The sequence below is a fragment of the Bos grunniens genome, chromosome 11 (assembly GCF_055505025.1).
Source record: "Bos grunniens cultivar Pamir isolate PY7600 chromosome 11, Bosgru_T2T1.0, whole genome shotgun sequence".
NCBI lineage: Eukaryota > Metazoa > Chordata > Mammalia > Artiodactyla > Bovidae > Bos > Bos grunniens.
In genome coordinates this window covers 78,323,583-78,342,644 of record NC_141175.1, presented here as the reverse complement: position 1 = coordinate 78,342,644, position 19,062 = coordinate 78,323,583, and the positions used below count along the sequence as shown (strand labels likewise).

At 48.9% G+C, this 19,062-nt stretch overlaps 1 protein-coding gene across 8 annotated transcripts in view; it reads left to right on the top strand.

Annotated features, from left to right (window-relative positions):
- Positions 1–19,062, top strand: part of TTC7A (tetratricopeptide repeat domain 7A) — a 123,495-nt gene that overhangs the window by 20,751 nt on the left and 83,682 nt on the right. For 7 of the 8 annotated variants that reach the window (XM_086327090.1, XM_086327093.1, XM_086327091.1 and 4 more), the window contains 2 exons: positions 12,091–12,221; positions 14,394–14,509. The exons of the other annotated variant lie outside the window; for it this stretch is intronic. In XM_086327090.1, coding sequence (XP_086183216.1) covers positions 12,091–12,221; positions 14,394–14,509 — 247 coding nt within the window. The remainder of the gene's footprint in view (positions 1–12,090; positions 12,222–14,393; positions 14,510–19,062) is intronic. 8 annotated transcript variants of the gene reach the window in all.

Sequence of the window (19,062 nt, the reverse complement as noted above, 5' to 3'; positions counted from 1 at the left end):
CTGACCCTGTGTGTGCTTGAGATTGCACGTGGCCTCCAGAGTGTGCATGGTGTTGGTTCTCCTGGGTCTAGGGGATCCAGCAGGGTTCCGCAGCAGAGCGTAGGGGGTGGGGACGGCTCATCATTGGTCCTGACTCCATTTGTGAGCATGGGGCTTGTGTTAGTCTGCCAGGCTGCCAGAGCAAAATGTCATTGACTCATGCTCAGTCATGTCTGACCCTTTTGCGACCCCATAGACTGTATCCCACCAAGCTCCTCTGTCCATGGGCTTTTCTAGGGAAGAATGACTGGAGTGGGTTCCTCCTCCTGGGGATCTTCCTGACCCAGGGATCGAGCTATTGTTTCTTGAGTCTCCTGCATTGCAGGCAGATTCTTTACCACTGAGCCACCTGGGAAGCCCCAACAAAATGTCATAGACTGGGTGGCTTAAATAATAGGAATTTGTCACAGTTCTGGAGGCTGTGAGGTCCAAGATCCATGTACCAGCAGCGTTGGTGTCTGGTAGGGGCTCACTCCTTGGATGGCGGGTGGCTGCCTTCTCGATGTGTCCTCACGTGACCTCTCCTCCCTGTGGGCTCCTGGAGAGATCTCTTCACCTTCTTATAAAACCTCTAATCCCATCATCAAGCCCCCACCCTCATGACCTCATCTAACCCTAGTTACCTCCCAAAGACACCATCTCCAGATACCATCCAATTTCGGTTAGAGCTCCAATGGATGAACTTGGGGGCCCACAAACATTCAGTCTGTAAGTAGAATGGTGGCAGCAGCATGCCTCAGAGTTCAACAAACAACAATATATATTTATTAAACCCTCACTCCACGGCAGGTATGCCCTCCTTCAGTCTACACAGTAACCCGCTGAGTAGGTGTTCTCTTCATTCGTATGTTCTAGACCAGGAGTTACAAGCAAAGAGGAGAAGGGACCCTTGTGGATGTCCCTGGAATTGGCAGAATCAGGATTTGAACCCAGGCAGCCAGAGCTCATAAACACTCTGTGATGGTGCTGCTCAGAGTCCTAGACTGGAAGGAATCACGGAAATGATGTAGGTCAGTTCTCAGGTAACAGATGAAAAAGGCTGGCGGAAGTGAAACAACTGGCCTGGAAATCAGTTCGCTTGTGTGTGAACCAGAATGCCCTCCCTCCAGGCTGCTCTTTTCAGCCTTTGTTGGCAGATGTTGGGTGGCCTCCTGCGAAAGCCCAACATACCTGCTCCCCAGTACCCTGCCTGACCAAGCCATTACAGCTGAGCTTCTGTACCGTCTTGCATTGGAGTCTGCTCTGTGGTTCCACCTGGTCCCTTCCTGTGGGGCAGGGAGTTGGGTTCTGCAGCCCACCTGGCTGGAGGGAAGGGGGTGAGGCCGTGTGTCGTAGTGGGAGGGGCCTGAGCGCCCTGCCTGGAGGCTCAGTGGGACTGTAAGTGTGGGTTTCTCAAGAGCAGGCTCTGGGTCTCTTCACTCATAAGAGACATAAAAACACACTCAACTCACCTGCTTTCCCCTTCAAAGCAGAGGGACTTGGCAGTGTGTCCTCTGGGAGGTCACTCACCCGGACTTGACCTTGCTCTGAAGTTGGGGAGACATGGATGAGAACAGAAGATTCTTTCTGATTCTCAGGGAGAGCTTCAGACATCGTCCCAGGAGCTCGAGAGAGGGGAGCAGTTGAAGCAGTTGTGGGTTTCTCTTGCTTGAAGTGAAGAAACCTTATGTGCACATGCATGTATATTGCATGGAGTGGGGGACAGGAAGATATATGACCCTCCAACCCCTCTAAGGGAAAAAACTATTGTCTATGTCAAATTTGATCAGAAACAATATGAAAACTACAAACTTTTCACTAAGATAGAAAAATAAAACAGCTTCACTTCCCTGTCTGAATGAACTGTTCCCCAACATCACACCTGGGATCAGACTGACCCGATCCTGCCAGAAGCAGAGGACTGGATTTTAGGGCCTCACATGGGCCCCCGGGACAAGGTTGGGCTCTGTCAAAGCCTCTGGCTTTAAGGAAGGACTGCCTCTCCCCAGTTCCTCCAGCTCCTTCTGGCTGCCGGGTTGATGGGTCTGCCACACAGAAATAAGCCTGTCTTGTGGCCAGCTGCTCCCAAGTCCCGGGCTGGCCCTGGATGGAGCTGAGGGCCCTGTCCCTGCCTGTCGCAGTCCCCCAATTGGCCCCTCATCCCCCAGTCTTCCAAGCTCCTCTGGTTATCTGACTTTGTGGTATACCCAGAAACGTGAGGTGTGGGCCCTCCCGCTCTGGACCCTGAGAGTGTGATGGGGGCAGAGCGCGGAGCGGGGGCAGGATTATCACATGCACCACCCAAATTGGAAGTGTAGACTCAGGCCCCACACCAGATGTACTGAATCAGAATCTGCATTTTTAACAGCATCCCCAGGTGATGTGTATATACCTTACAGTTTGAGAAACAATGTCCTGGAACTCTCTTTTAATAAACATTCGTTGGCTGGTGGATTGACCTTTAGTTCATCTCTAGAATGAAAGGGAGTTTTTATGCTCACTCTTTGGATGCAGAAACTGAGGCTTGTCCACAATTGTGCAGCCTGTGAGTAGCAGAGCTTGGACTGGTGGCCAGTGGTTGTCTTCCAAGCTCCCATGGCTGACTAATATTCCATCATATTAATATGTATGTTCCGCGTCTTCCTTATCCATTCATCTGTGATGGGCATTTAGGTTGTCTCCATGTCTTGGCTATTGTGAACAGTGCTGCAGTGAACACAGAGGTGCATGAATAGATACCTCCTTTTGATACCGTTCTGATTGGTTTGGGGGAAACATCTTCCATTTACTTTGCATTAAAGACAATCTAGGATAATTTGGTGTCAAGGCCCTTCTCAGAAGACCTGTCCTTAGTACTGCCCATCTTTGCAGAGCCCTGCTGGTTTGATTCTGTGTGCTTGTGGCTGTCAGCCTGTCTTCCTACGAAACTTGAAGCCCCTTGAGGATAGAGGGTCATTTCTTCAACACTCCCAGTCTTCTCTCCCTCTTCTCCCTTCCCTTCCTGGACCACATGTTTCTGATAAATGAGGTCACTCCTGGTGCTCAACATGATCTAGAAAGTTCTGTCCCTTCACCTTTTCTTGGGCCACTGTCCTCGCCAACCAACCCCATTTTTGTTCCTCTACGTGTAGGTAGCACCAACACTTCCTTCCAGACACAGTTCAGGTGCCTCCTCCACCAGGAGATCCCCCTGATTGTAGCTGCAGAATACAGCATTCGCTCCCTCTGTCAAGCTCATTTGGACGTTGGCCCAGTCTCCCCAGTTAGAGGTCAGTTTGCTTCTCCTGCCAGGGGTCTGGTGTCTTGTCATTGTACCCCTGGCCCAGCTCCCACTGGAGAGAGTAAAATTTGCCAGCAGTTGATCCAGCAAGTGCCTGGTGGGGGTGCCATGATGGACAACTCGGGTCCCTCCTCTCAGAGGAGTGGCAGGTAGGTGAGCAAAGCCCACTGCTGGTGTGCTGTGCCCCGGGAGAAGCAGCTGCTCTGGAAGAGGCCCGCAGCATGCAGGGCCATCCCAGCGCTGATGAGTCATAAGCCACCTAGTGCCACTCTTTCCGGCCCCGCCTGTGCATCAGCAGGCTGTAGTGTCCGTGAAGTCCACCATTTGGGAAAAGCAGGAAACGGGAACACCCAGTGGTGGCTGGTCTGTAGCTTACTCCCATGGCCTGCTGGGCAGGATGCCAGACTTGCTGCCTGGCCATGGTGTCCTGGCCACATGGCTGCCCCCAGTTCTGTGGGCTGCTCTGCCTTAACATCTTGGCGGGGGTGGGAGGATCAGTCTTTGAATCCTCTTGGGGGCTACAGCTCCTCAGCTGCCCATCTCCAAGTAGGAGAATCACTGATGTCCAGGGAGAACTTGTTTGATCCACTGTTCCAGAGAGGGAAGTGAGTGAGACCTAGCAAGTTGTGGGGCCTTCCCAGGTGAGCTGGCAGGTGAGGCTGAACTTTAGGATGGATCAGCTGCAGATGGATGGAAGAGGTACCTTCCAGGTAAAGGAAAAATCCAGAGGGAGGCCCTGGGGAAATGGAAGTGATGTATTTGGAGTAGGGTATAGTTATACCTTTCTGGAACTAAGAGGGTATGCTGGAGGGACTGGGAAATAAGGGGCCATCAAGAGCCGGCAGGAAGGCTTGTGGTATCCCTTTTGCTGGTGTTCCAGAACTTTGGCCCTATGTGGCCATACCATGAGGTGTGGCACAGCCTGTTTCCCGTAAAATTGGGCTCATCTGTTGGCCAGCACGCTGTCTGGGTCCATCTGGAGTAGTCTAGGCAAGGCCATTGTGGATCCACATAACAAACTGTCGTCTTTTCTGTTGATCTGAGTTCTAAGGGTATCCCCAGTTCTCACGGACATGCATGATGCTTCAATGCCTGTTCTTCTGACATCTTGAGCCTTACCCAGTTCAGCCCCGAAAGCCCCAGTGCCGCTGTCCACCTCTCAGCAGTTCTTTGGCAAAGAGCTCCCTTCTCTCCTCCAGCCTGTGTTGCTTCCTGTTCTCTGGCCCTTGCTCAGTGTGGTAATGACCCCCCATTTCTGCGGCCGTGTGTCCTGCCCTGAGCCCTACAGACGTAGTCATTGCTACCTAGTTTGGGGCTTGTGGGCCCCTTGAAAGCCAGAGGTGCCTTGTGCTTTAGCCAAGCCAGTCCCTTTGCCTCTTGCCCGCAGCCCAGCACCAGGGAGGCTACCCTGGGAGGTATATCTGCTGGCCGACCAATGAAAGGATGGCCTGGCCGTGGAGGGAGAGGGCCCTGGTTCACCCAGAATACTGCAGTATGATGCTAAATTGTGAAAGTGCTGTGAAAATTTAAAAGTAAAAATGTAAGAAACATTAAGTAGCTGTGAGAAATTATCTTTTCCTCACCCCTCAAGATTTTTTTTCTGTTCATTCAGTCTCTGAAACCGCCAGCTCTTCTACTGTCTCCTGGGACTTTATGGCTTTATTTGTGTGTGTGTGTGTGTGTGTGTGTGTGTGTGTAAGCTCAAGCTTATGCACACGTGTCCTTTTTAAAAAAATTAACCATTTATGCGTGCATGCACAATCACTCAGTAGGGTTCCAAAGACTGTAGCCTGCTAGGCTTCTCAAACCATGGGATTTTTTTCCAGGCAAGAATACAATTTTATGGGTTTAGTAAAACTGAAAAAAATGAAAGAACACCAGGCAGCTCCTAGGGCAGGATATGGTGGGATATTTGGTTTGGGGGGTTTTTTTAGTCCTGGTATGGCAGGAATTAGCTGTTTATTTTGGCTTCCTTCTCAAAGGGGCGTGGGCCATCTGCCTTGTGGGAAAGCAGGTCAGCCCTGGCCCCAGACTGTGAGCCCTGGAGTGAGAGGCTGGCCTGCAGATGGAGAGGAATGAGCAGTCTGGGCGTCTTGCAAGGGGCTGGTGTGTTCATTGTGTGCTCACCAAGCCTTTACCGAGGTCCTGCCTGGGTGGAGAGATACAGAACAGGACAGGAAGGTGGGCGGACTCACAGAAGGGAGACCGTGGAGCTGGAAGTGAAGGAGTTGGTGTGGTCTCCCTGCATCGTCTCCTCGTGGCCCGTTCCTCCATCGTTGGAGGCCACCCCCGAGAGTAGTTGGTGGGGGTGTGAAATTGGACAGGACACTGAGGGGTGCATTTGAGAAACCAGCACTGACACTGTGGCCCAGCTGTGCCAGGGTAGACAGCTGTCATTCAGCCGTTAGATACACATGTGAAAGGCAGGACCCCATGGGTGGCCAGAAGCCTGAGATTTGGGAACCCCTGGTGGGTCATCGAGGGTAAGTAAGGAAAGACGTGTGGAATCTGGGCTGAGAGGACAGATGGTGTTGAAGCCGGAAGACCTGGGTCTGGCTGGCACTTAGAGTGGAGGTGTTGGAGGGAATCTCTTCTCCCTGAGTTAGATTTCCCATTTGTCATTCTTGGGAAGGGCTAAACCCCTACCTAAGAGATGATTTTGAGCATTACTTGAAATGTTTTCTGAGAGCACAAGCTCTGTTTTTCAGTATATCATCAAACTTAATGTTCACAGCCAACCTATGAGGTGGACACTGTTAGCGATCTTATTTTGTGTTTGGGGAAACTGAGACTTACATCTCTGCAAATATTTTGGGGTATATTCTTCCAGTCTTTTTTTCCTGTAGGTTTATATGTTTTAAAGAGAAATAAGTTCATACATTCATGTATTTTTTAACTTGTTTTTTGAAGTTAATATTTTATGAACTAGTTTCTAGTATGTGTGTACATTAAAGTAGCATCATAGCATTTCATTGCAAGAATCTGTTGCAGTTTAGCAAACTTATCTCCTGTTATTGAACCTGTAGGTTAAGCCTCTCTCTCCTTTTTTTTTTTGCCATTATAACAGTGCTATACTGGATATATTTAAAGCTAAATTTTTAATTTTTTTGCATACATTATTTTTTTAAGGATAAATTTCTAGAAGTAGAGTGAAGTCAAAGTATATGCACTTTTCAGAGACTTTGATACAAGTCAAATTGTCTGCTCTTCTTTTCTTAAATTTTTTCAATTGGTAAAATATAAAATTTAGCATCTTAACCATTAAAAATCTTTCAGCTGCAGTAAAATACACATAAAATTTATTATCTGAACCATTTTTAAGTGTACAGTTCAGTAGTGTTAAGTACATTCATGATGTTGTGCAACCAATCCCCAGAACGCTTTATCTTGCAAAATTGAAACTGTGTCCAGTAAACAGTTTTCCGTTCCCCTCCCCCAGCCCCTTGCAGTCCCCATTCTACTTTCCGTCTCTGATTTGACTACTCTAGGTCCCTCGTAGAAGTGGAATCATACAGACTCTGTCTTCTGTGACTGGCTTATTTCACTTAGCATGATATCCTTAAGGTTCATCTGTGTTGTTGCATATGGCAGGATTTCCTTTTTTTAAGGCTGAATAATATCCCACTGTATATATATCTTACATTTTCTTTGTCTATCCATCAATAGACACTTGGGTTGCCTCTGTCTTTTTGCTATTGTGAATACTGTTGCTATGATCATAAGTGCACACATATGTCTTCTAGACCTTTTTTTCAATTCTTTTGTGTGTATACCCAGAAGTAAAGTTGCTGGATCATATGGTAATTCTGTTTTTAATCTTTTGGGGAATGACCAAGCTGTACCATTTTGTATTCCCACAGTTGTCCGCTTTTGAGTGTGATTTATAAGGGTTCTTCCCAACCTGGCCTTGCGGCTTCCTCTCTTAGGGCTGAAGCAGTCACTTGCATGTCTTCCTCTCTCCCATCCTCCACCTCCATAGGGTGTACCCTTCTTGCGTGCCCTGTACTCTTTGACCAGCTGGGTAGGCAGGAGGGAGGGCTCCACATATCTGGAAAGTTCCACTATAGAGGGAGCATCGCGTTCTCCATCTCCACGTCCAGAACCCCAGGCTCCAAGGGCGGGGCTTCTTGGAAGAACTGCTGTCCAGGATGGGATGAGTCATTCAGACTGATGAGGCCAGGGCCAGTCTGTGTGTTGAGCCCAGGGCTGTGCCAGGGTCAGTTTGCCTTCAAACGGAAAGTTTGGAGTTCTTGAAAAAGCAAGAGTTCTTGAAAGAGGAACTCCCCTCTCTCATAGGACAGGGTGTTTTCACAGAAAGACCCCTCTGCTAGTGGAAATTCAGGAGGTGGTACCCAATGCTTGCTGGTAGCCCCTGGCTTCTTGACACTTGACAGGGCTGGGATCCACTGGGATCCTTTGGGGGCAGGCTCAGGAGCAGCCTGTCTCCGCCTTGGACCTCGTATGGTCTCACACACAGGGCAGAGGGTGAAGAAACTCGAGGCCTGGAGTCCCTGGTATATTTCCCATTAGATATTCATAGACAGGAAAATGGACTTTCATATGAATCAAAGAGCAAATATAAGACAAAGAAGCCTTTTTTTACGGATAGAACTCAGTGATTGGACTGTGACTCTCACTAGGAGGAGCCATTGCTAGTTCCAGGAAGCTTTTTGGTCTTCTGTATGTTGGAAATTATTTCATACACCACCACATCAATGACTATATCCCCTCTAATTTGATCTTCATTAGTTCCCTAGTCATAATTGCTTCCTTTAAAAGAGGAATATTTTTATTGTTTTTAGATATATTTTTATACAGTTCCTAGGTCTTGAGTGTGTAATTTGATGAATTTGGCAAATGTAGATACCCATGTAACCAACAGCCCAGTAAAGACAAAGAACATTTCTATCACCCCAGAAAATTCCCTCAGGTCCTTTACCCATTGGTCCCTTCTCCAACCCCACCCCAGGCAATGATTGCTTAGTTTCTATTAATACAGGTAATAATTTTGCTCTTGTTTAGAATGACATATAACTGAAATCATACAGCCTGTACTTTCTGATATCAGGCTTCTTCTGCACAATTATAAGTTCTGAGAGATTCATCTGTGTTGTTTATTTCTGAGTAGTATTCCATTGTATAAAAATGCTACGGTTTGTTTATAAATTCAGCATGAACTGTTTTTTAGAGAGGAAGAAACTTCACCAGGCTCTGCACTCTGCCTGAGTGAACGTGCACATTCCTCTATGCATCCTTCCACTCACTGAACACCAGGTCTTGCTTTCGCTGGGTGCAAAGATCAACCAGAAATGGGCAGAGAGGAAGGGCACACGAAGAAGAGACGCAGCTAAAACGTTCTGCTGGTTTTGGAGTCGAGAGACTTCCGAAGCCTTCAGGGAAGAGGTGGTTTCGCTGTGAGCTTCTAAGGAGGATGGGTTTAGAATTCTCTCCTAGAGGAGAGGCCCCTGCTAGGAGCTGAAGGAACGGATGAAGCTTGGGGAAGGTGGCAGCCCCACAGACAGATGCTTTGTTGCGGCCAGCCCAGCAGGGTCTTGGAACTGGCAGCCTGAACCTGCCAGGCAGCTGGCATCACCCATCCCAGTTCTGGGCCCAGAGGTAGGGCAGTAGGGAACCCAACCAGTGGCATATCTCTGGCCCGGGCTGGGGAGGGTGGGCACAGGATGAGTGAAAGCAGACCCTCTCTGTGTCTTCTGGAGTTGGCTGTGCCCTCCAGCCATCTGCGCTTGGCTTCCAGGCCAGGCCCTGAACATTTCTGTGTCCCGCCATCCTTCGGGGGCATTGGCCATGGTCTCAAGAGGAGAGGCTGGGCCAGCACTAGCAGTGATGCAGGGGACCTGCCTTCTTCCGCCTTCTTGTTGCGTCTCCTCCAGCTCACCCTCTGTTCCTCCTCCCCCTTCAGTCCTCTCCTGGTCATGAGTCATTTGGCAAGAGGCATGTTGACACTTGGTGACCTGGGTAACTGAATCTTTGTGTTGAGCAAGGGCCTTCACGGCCTGTGCCCAACGTTTCCCAGACTGAGGCACCCTAACCTTTGAACCAGTTCACACCCCATCCTGGCAGAGGGCAAGGTCACTGAATCCATATGGGTTGACATCTCGCCAAGAAAAGCAGTGATTCCTTACCTTCGGTTTGTAGAGTACTCTACTTTGTCAGACTTGATCAGGCTTGTCGTTTGTTCAGCCAGCCAGTGCTTGCATCGTGCCTACTGTGTGCCAGGTTGTAGAAAGGGGAGCGTGATGAGGTCTATGCCTTTAAGGAGCCTACAGTCTGGCTGAGCAAACATGTGCACAAATAAATAAGTATAAAAAATAGTGGGGCTGAAATATGTAAAGTGTAGACCAGGAGAGATGGTTGGTTATGCCAGGGTGTATCAGGAGGGGCTCCACAGAGGAGGTGGCACTCAGTGGGGCAGAAGGTGAGCTGTAATTTTGGGTGGACTTTGGGGGGTCCTTACATTCCAGGCAAGAGGAGCAGTCTGAGCCGTAGTCAGCTCAGGCTTAGAACAAAGCACCACAGACTGGCTGGCTTATACCCCACAGACATTTGTTTCTCATAGTCCTAGAGGCTGGAAGTCTGAAATCAAGATCAGGTTCTGGTGAGGCCCCTCTTCCAGATTGTTTGTTATTGTTTTTAGTTGCTAAGTTGTGTCTGGCTCTTTGAGACCCCTGATTGTAGCCTGCCAAGCTCCTCTGTCCATGGGATTCTCCAGGCAAGATCACTGGGGTAGGTTGCCATTCTCTTCACCAGGGGATCTTTGTGACCCGGGCATCAAACCTGTGTCTCCTGCATTGGCAGGTGGGTTCTTTACTGCTGAACTAGATTGCAGGCTGCCAACATCTTGCTGTGTGCTCACATGATGGAACAGATGAGGGAGCTCTCTGGGGTCTCTACAGACACTAATCCCTATCACGAGGGCTCCAGCCTCAGGATTTAATCACTTCCCCAAGGCCAGCCTCCTCATATCATCACCTTGGGCTTTAGGTTTTCAACATGTAACTTTCAAGGGGATACAAACATTTAATCTATAATGTGTGGTGAGAGACAAGGCTGGGGAGTTGACAGGGATGAACTTTGGAGGGTGTGGTACAGAGAGTCAGGAGTTTGGACCTTATACTATAGCAGCAGGGACCCTTGGAGGGGTTGTAAGCAGAAGAGTTTTGGAAGGATCACCCTGGGAGCCATGAGCAGGATGGATGAGAGCCTGGAGGCAGAACTGTGAGCTGCACGTGACAGGAAGGCAATTTATCTCTTTATCTACTCAAGAGATAAAGCCCGAAATAAGGAAATAAGAGAGGGGAAGGGGAGAGGAGGTTTGAAATGTTAAAATGGTCATCAGTTGGATGTTAGGGCCAAAGGCAGAGAGATGAGGATTCTCTTCTTATCCCTTCCTTCCGTCAGTTCATCTTGAACACTACTACATGTCACATACTGTGTGGGCACAAAGATGAGAAAGATCTGAGTTCTGCCCACTGAGAACCACCATCTAGGACAGCACTCTCTAGTCAGGACTGTGAGTTGCACATGTCAGGAGTACAATTTAAGCAGACTTTGACCCCTCCCCTGCCTTGAGGGAGAAGTCGGGGAAGTGATTTATTGGTGCATACATTGGAAGGTTTCAGGGTGTAGTTCTTCAGATTCAAACTCTTTAGGAATCTGCCCTTTACCATCATGTCTCATCTCTGCTCTGTGTAGACTTCATTTTTTTTTTTTTAATGACTAAGCGTTTAGTCAATCTTTTTCCTGTCTTAAAACAACAACAGATATAAATATAGTTGTTTTCCTTCACAGCTTTCTCTTCCTGCTTTCTTATAATTCTGGGATTTTTGTTTTTGTTTTGACTTTAGAGTTATGTTTTCTTATATTTAAATTTTGGTAAGAAGACACATATGTATAAAATACACCATCTTAACCGTTTTCAAGTGTAGCATCGCATTAATGACATTCACGTTATGTAGCTTCGTTTTAAGGTCAGCTTTCCCTAACAATTCCAGTCTGACCTCTTAGCAGCTTAACAAGCCCAGTGGAAGGGGTGAGAATTCTGGGATCGGGTCCTCTTGGCCCCACCTGGCCAAGTGCACACCCTAGCCAATCACTGTGGGCTTGATGATAAGTCAGCCTGGATCACATGCCTGCCCTGGAGGTGAGATAGGGGCTGAGGCTGCGGGATGGACACTCAAAGGGAAAGTGAGGTGCTGCTGCTGAAAGAATGGGAAGTGAATGCCAGGGACACAAAAACAGATTCTCCTGCAGGCACATAGGACCTGAGTGTGTAACGTAGGCAGGGTAGAGATTGGTTGGTTCCTCAAGAGGTCTGTGTGTAAGTGCTGTGTAATCAAGCATCTATCATGTGCAAGGACTGTGGCACTGTGACAGTCTAAAGAGACTCATTTGCTCAAGTTGAACTACTGGGGGAGAGAAGAGTTGGATGTAAATAACCGCTCCAGGATGTAGACGTGGTGAGTGCCTGGGGAGGGGTCAGGATTGCTTCGTGGAGTGCTGCCTGGAAGGCCAGGCAGGAGTTGGGCATACGGGTACCACCAGTGTGGTTCCCCACATGGGGCACGGGTGCCTGCTGTCTGCCCACTGCTTGATGCCAGCCGCTGCTAATGCCATTCTTGCTTTAGGCCCTCCCCCGCTTCCCTGGACCTCTGCCTCCCACTGGCTGCTCCAGAGTCTCAGATGAGACCACCCTGGGCGCCTGAGAGGGGGCTGGAGTTGGGTGCCCCCACCTTCAAGCAGGGCAGGTCCGAAGTGCGCCCCTCCTCCTGCAGGCCTCTCCCTGGAACGCCTGCCCAACTCCATTGCTTCCCGCCCCCGCCTGACCGAGAGGGAGGAGGAAGTGATCACCTGTTTTGAGAGAGCCTCCTGGATCGCTCAGGTGTTCCTGCAGGAACTGGAGAAGGTAAGCTGGAAATGACAACCCCGTCGTCATCACTGCCCTCTGCTGAGCACGTGTATCTGTGCACCACCCAGCCCTCCAGTCTCGCCAACTAACCCCATAGGTTATGCTTGTGCAAATTAGAAAAGAGGGCCCTGCACCCATCCTTAAGGTGCTCTGGAAACTCCTTATAGTATCCTGATCCTGTTAGCATGATACTCTTTACTGCCAGAAAACAGTTTTACTAAATAGAAGAGTCCACACTGTCTATGGGGAGCCAGCAAACTCCTTGATGAGCTCAGCTCATGTGACCAAGTTTGACAGCCCTGTTTGAGACAGCCCTCACAACAGCTCTATGAAGTAGGTATTATATGCATCCCTGTTTAATAGATGATTCTTAGGTTAGTCTGTTTGCCCACTCCTCTCCCCTTGGAGGGCTTTCCCGGGTGGCTCAGTGGTAAAGAATCCATCTGCCACTGCAGGAGACACAGATTCGATCCTGGGTCAGGAGGATCCCCTGGAGAAGGAAATGACAACCCACTCCAGTATTCTTGCCTGGGAAATACCCCCATAGACAGAGGAGCCTGGCGGGCTACAGTCCATGGGGTCTCAAAGAGTTGAACATGACTTAGTGACTGATCACCACCACCCATTCCCCTTGGAAGGGTGCAGTCAGGCCAGTCCTTGTAGACACTCTTCTCAACTCTCAGGTGCCCTGGGAGTCCCTTACTGGCTCCCCTGGTGGGAAAGAGGCCCATTCTTAAAGCTGCAGAAACAGGACTCGAGTGTATTCCCTGGCACAGGTCCACGTGGAGACTTGAGTTGACCTCTGCCAAGGTCACATGCAGTGTTTTAGAAGCTCTTCACATTGGAATTACATATGGTTTGAAGGAAGCATTCAGGAAAAAGAGAAAGTCACCCATTCAGTAGAAGCCTGGCCTTTGGACTCATTAAAGGGGATGATGCAGGCGATGAGCTGTAATGGTCTTCAGGGCTGGAATCAGCACCCCGGGGACTCTGGGCTCACAGATGGGCCTCGATAACTGGTTATGTGGGTCCAGGGAGGGCAGGCCGTAGAACCCTGTGCATTCTCGGCAAGACTGGGTGTGCCTTGTAAGACCCAGCCCCAACCTCTGAGGAACTAAGAATCCTTCTTAAACCTACGTCAGTTTTTTAAAAATAAGGTGGATGGCTCGTTAATTTTTTTCCCCTTGGATCAGAGAGGGAGGTGGCATAGTGAAGGCAGGCCCTCCCAGAGCTGAGCTTAAGTGACAGCTCAGTTAATAATATAGTTGTTCCTCAGCTTCCCCAGAGACCCGGGGTCAGCCATCCAGCTGTTCTGAGGTATGTGACAGGGCCAGTGCAGTGCCTGGCGTTTGGTAGGCACTTGAGTGCTTGTTGAATGAATGTACCAATAAATACAGAGCCCGGAATGTGTAGCTGGCCAGACTTGAGTCTGAGATCATGGCTCAAGCCAGCTTTGTGTTCTCAGGCACTTTCTGAGCCTCAGTTTCCTCTGAAGTGCAAATAAAACCAGCATTGAAAGGCTGTTATGGGCATCTGGTATTTGCATGCAGAGAATGGTTTAGACTTATTTTATTTATTTTTTCTGAAGAGTAGTGTTTTATTTGAAAGACAGCATGGACTTCATACATATCCCTTATCAATGCCTTTAAAACCAAACAACTTTAAAATTTAGCAAGTTTCTCCAAGTACAAAAATACACGTTTATTACATATGGTAGTAAAATTTGTCAAGATACACAAAATCAAAGCATTTTAGATAAAGCATTGGTCTAATATATTATAGATTGACAGAGTATAATAAAAATGACATGTAGTCTGTCTTCAAATCATACAATATAATACTTAGTGGGTAGGAAACTATCCACTCAGTTTAAAGCATAGAAGATGCTGAGGTTCTTCCGTAACCATTGCTAGTCTCTGTGTTCCCTTAGATACTCCTGTAACATTTCATGTGAATAGTTAATATTGCTGGAAAGTATTATATTGTAGACTTATTTTAAATGGAAGCAGGTCAGGTTGCGTTTGGTCTGAATACTGAGCTATGTGTCCCTGAGGTGCCTGGGGGCTTGGGAAGTGCTGGAGCCACTGCCCCCGCCTGGGCTGAGCCTGGCCCCAGCCCCTCAGCCTTGGAACCTGCAGACAGCAGCTGTCTCTGTGTCCCCCTTGCTAGGTCACAAGTAACACCACATCCCGGCACCTGAAAGGCTCGCACCCAGTCGACTACGAGCTCACCTACTTCCTGGAAGCCGCCCTCCAGAGCGCTTATGTGACGAACTTGAAGAAGGGGTAGGTCGCCGGCAGACGAGCAGGATCTGGTCATTTCTTCCCGTCCTGGAAGCTGCTCACATTGGTCTCGCTGAATCAGGTCCCCCTTGTCTCTTGGGGATGTGTGTGTGGACTCCCTGGAGAGGACAACGGGGGGTTGGCTTGTTCCTGTCTTGTCAGATGAGCGTGCCCAGGAGCTTGGGACCGGGACTGGGCTTCAGGAAGCTGCTGAAGCAGTGAAGCCTGCACGTGTTGCAGGATGGTTGTCTTTAGAAGCGGAGGTTCCGGGAGCCTGACGGGGTATGGGAAGAGTGAAGGGCAGTGAGCCAGGCGGTCTGGCGGTGGTTGCTGTCGCCTGAAGTGTCAGCTGGTCATTTCGCTTCTCTGAGCCTCATTCTCTCCAAAATATAATGGAAAAGGCAATTCCTGCTTGTTCCATCTTTCAGGGGGCTGTGAGATGCCAGGGGAGATGTGAAAGTAAAGGCTTGGCATTGTTTTGGGGGTGCAACTGCCTGCATATGAGGTGGCAAGAAGCTCGTTCTCCTGTGTGTTGACTGGAGAGCCCTGGGATGCACAAACATGGGCCGAGAACCCCTTTCTTAGTCTTTTGCTCCTTGGGGTTAAGAAGCGCGCCCTCCTTGTGAAGAGCCTGGTGGATGTTCCCACCTGCTGGGGCTAGGGCTGGGGTGTAGGTGCCAGGCCCAGCGTGGTGTTTCACGGGGTGCGTTGGGTGGTGGTGGAGATGGAAGAAGAGGCAACCCAACCTGGGAGGGTGTGTTGCTGGCGGTGTTGGGTCTTTGGCGGTTCTACAGGGCTCAAGGCCTCCACCAGGCCGGAGACTGGCAGGCAGGGGCCTGGGCTTCCTGTGCCCCGAGTCCCTTAGCATCATTACCGCCTTCTGCAGACACTGGAGGGGCTGTGAGGACGTCCAGGCAAGCAGGGGGACTGGGGGAGTGGGGACTCGTGTGCTCGATGGAAGTGGTCACTGTGCAGGCTGGGCGAACACCTCGCCTTTCTCAGGCCTCCCAGGCGGAGGTGGGCCTGCCACACAGGTTCCCTCCTCCCCACAGGTGAGGAAACAGGGTCAGGATCAGCTTTCTTTGCTCTGACTGGCTCGAGTCCTCTGAAGCCCCTGTGTCATTTTTGGTGTGATTCATTTTGTTAAATTCCACTTTATTCATTCTTTTAACATTTTTGGAGTAGAAGACTCTTACACAGGAAACCAAATTAAAAAGGTACAGGAGACAATAAGTTTTCCTTCCATCTCCACCCCCTGCCTCCTGGTTCCTCTGTAGGCAGTGTTCCTAGGCTCTTGTGTCATTCCAAGATAGTTAGCAGCGTTCCTAAGTGGTTATATGCATGTAGTATTTTCTTCCTTTTTAAAATACATATTCTCCCATTTGCCTTTTTGCATTTAAAATATATCTCTTGGAGATTGTTCCACATCAGAGCTGCCTTTTCTTCACATTGCTGCATAGTATTTGCAGTGCCCTGTAGTTCAGATGTCCTACTTCAGATGTCCTCAGTTTACTGGGAACTGGTTTACTCAGTTCCCGACTGAGGAACAAATAGGTCACTTCCAGACTTGGGCTCTTTTCAGCATATTCCAGAGTCCAGAACAGAACCACACCGGTGCATTATTTCAGTGGGAACCTACAGGGTAAATTCTAACAGAGGGACTTTCTGGATTAAAAGGTATGCGCATTGGTCATTTCACTAGAGATGGCCAGCTTAGACCTCACGTGTGTGTTAGTCGCTCAGTCGTGTCCGACTCTGCGACCCCATGGGCTGTAGCCCGCCAGGCTCCTCTGTCCATGGAATTCTCCAGGCAAGAATACTAGAGTGGATTGCCATTCCATTCTCCAGAGGAACTTCCCAACCCAGGGCTCAAACCCTGGTCTCCTGCCTTGCAGGGAGGTTCTTTACTGTTTGAGCTACAGGGAAGTCCTGCTTGAGCTACAGAGATGGCCAGCTCGGACCTCGTAGGGGTTTCCATTCCTGTGCCACCAAGATGTGTGGGAGAGGCTGCTCTGTAAGCTCTCACAGCGCAGTGCAAGCTTTTTTAAGAAAAGTTTTATTGAAATATAGTTGATTTACAGAGTTGTGTTAGCTTCAGGTATACAGCCAAGTGCTTCAGTTGTACATATATGTACATGTATTTGTCTATATTCTTTTCCTTTACAGGTTAATACAAAATATTGATTATAGTTTCCTGTGCTATACAGTAGGTCCTTATTGGTTATCTATTTTTTATATAGTAGCATGTGTATTTTAATCCCAAATACCTAATTTTTATCTCTCCCTTCCCCAAAACGAACAATTTATTGATCACTCCTTCCTTCCTAGTTTATATAAGTAATATGTTTATGGTGGAAAATTTGAAAAATACTGAAAAATATAAAATAGACAAATTAAAAACCACATATTCAATCTTCATATCAGAAACTGGCAAATTATGACCTTTTGACCAGTCACCTGCTTTTGTAAGGTTGTTTTTAAAACACAGCTCTCCCATTGGTTTAGATAGCTTTTAGATCTATGGCTGCGTTAGAGCAACTACAGAGTTATATGACTCCAAGCCTAAGATATTTACAGTCTGACTCTGTACAGAAGAAAATTTTCCGGCTCCCATACTCCAGATAATCACTATTAATATTTGATATATGTCTTTTCACATTTTCCTATGTATAGATATACAGGTGTATTTTTTTCTTTTTTTTAAACAGCAACAAAACAGTATCATAATTTATAGTACGCCACTTTCTGGCCTGCGTTTTCCACTCAGGGCTTGGTTGCCAGCCTCTTTTCTGCCCTTGCTCATCGCTTTTCTCTATGAAGTTGCTCCCTGTGGGGTCAGGGGAAGATGACCAGGCCCACCCTGCAGGTGGGCTTAGAACTTGGTGGGCTACGTGGCTGGGATGGTCATCCTTGAGCTGGGCTTTGAGGGAAGGGAGATTCCCAGGGACAGGAGGAATCTGGGTGGGGCAGAAGATAGGATGGGGCTGAGGATTCTAGATGGGGAACTTGGGATGCTCCAAGGCAAATACACCTGGGAAACAGTGAGTTAAAGACTTCTCAAATCCTGTAGGAACTCCAAGGAGCTTGAATGCAGCTGGTAAATTTTCAGGAGGAGCCAAAGGCATGTAAAGTTTTCAGCTTGGTTTGACATGGAGCCCTTGTTTGGGGTGGGACTCTGAGGGGGATCAGCCGGCTGGAGGCATGGTTTCTGGCCCAGGTAGCTTTTCCATCCAGCAGGCATTCCAGTCCCATCAGAGCCACATCCCATTTGGGGTGTTGGAAGCTCTGAGCTTCAGCGCTTAATACCTGGAAGAGAAGGAAGCAGAGTCCTTGCCCAGAATGTGGAGCAGGCCGTGGCGAGGCCACTCCCCGGAGGCAGAGGTGGCTGAGATGGCCGGAGGTGGGCCCGGGCCTGGGGAGAGGTGGTCCTGCCCCAGCTGGACCCCAGCCTGGAGGAGACCTGTGCCCCTTCCTTTCTCCCTATCCCGCCCTCCTGATAGAGGCAGTGGGTTGCCCCACAAGTCCTGTCCTCCAAATGGTAAGAAAAGGGAAACGGTCCCGGCCAGGGACACAGGCTCCCTCCTTGCTCTTCCCTCATACGCGAACACCCAGCCCAGCACCCTATTTGTCACAGCTGCTTAGAAAGTCATTATCATTTATTTGTATTATTTTTTAGAAGCACTCCACAGCTAGATGGGCAGCTGCCTCAAGCTTTAAATTTACACTTACAAAGAAAAAACTCTCAAGTGCTAGGCCAGGGAGGTGGTGGTGTCCCCATTTGGGATGCAAGGATCAGGAGGCCCAGAGAGCCGAGGCAGTTTTCTTCCCAAGGGTGGTACTGGCCTGGGTGCCCCTGGGTGCCTCACACCAACCAGGCCAGGGAGGTGGGGCCATTGGGTGGCACCCTGTCTACTCTAGCTCCATCCACCATCTGCTATTTTGTTCTTATTTGATTACTGAACCTCAGTTTCAGTGAGATGGTGACCTGGCAGGCTGGTTCCTGTTTTTACTGCTCAGTCAGCTGCCACCTGGCTGCTTCCCTTTAGCAGGAGACTGTTGTCATCCTGATTTTGCAAATAAAGTTTTATTGGCACATAGCTACACCCATTATTTGCATATTGTCTCACCCACAGAACTGAGTAGTTGGGCTTGAGACTGGATGGCTAATCCTAAAATATTTATTCCCTGGCCCTTTACAGAAAAGAGTTTGCTGACACCTGCTCTCTGCTTAAGAACTCCTTCCTGTCAGGGCCTCTCGCAGGAGAAGAGGTGCTCTTTTTCTGTAGGGGAGCCCTGTGGAGCAGAGGAGTAGATTTTTGGGGGAGGGGACAGTTCTTTTTGACGGCATTGCATGGCTTGTGGGAGCTTAATTTCCCGACCAGGGATGGTACCTGGGCCGCAGCAGTGAAAGCGCCAAGCCCTAACCACTGGACTGCCAGTGAGTTCCCCAGGTGGTTCAGATTTTAGCGTTCTGTGCCCTTCATTCATTCATAAGGAATACTCCTTTTGCTAATACATACCACGCACTAAGTGCTGAATTTGTGCATTGCTTGCTT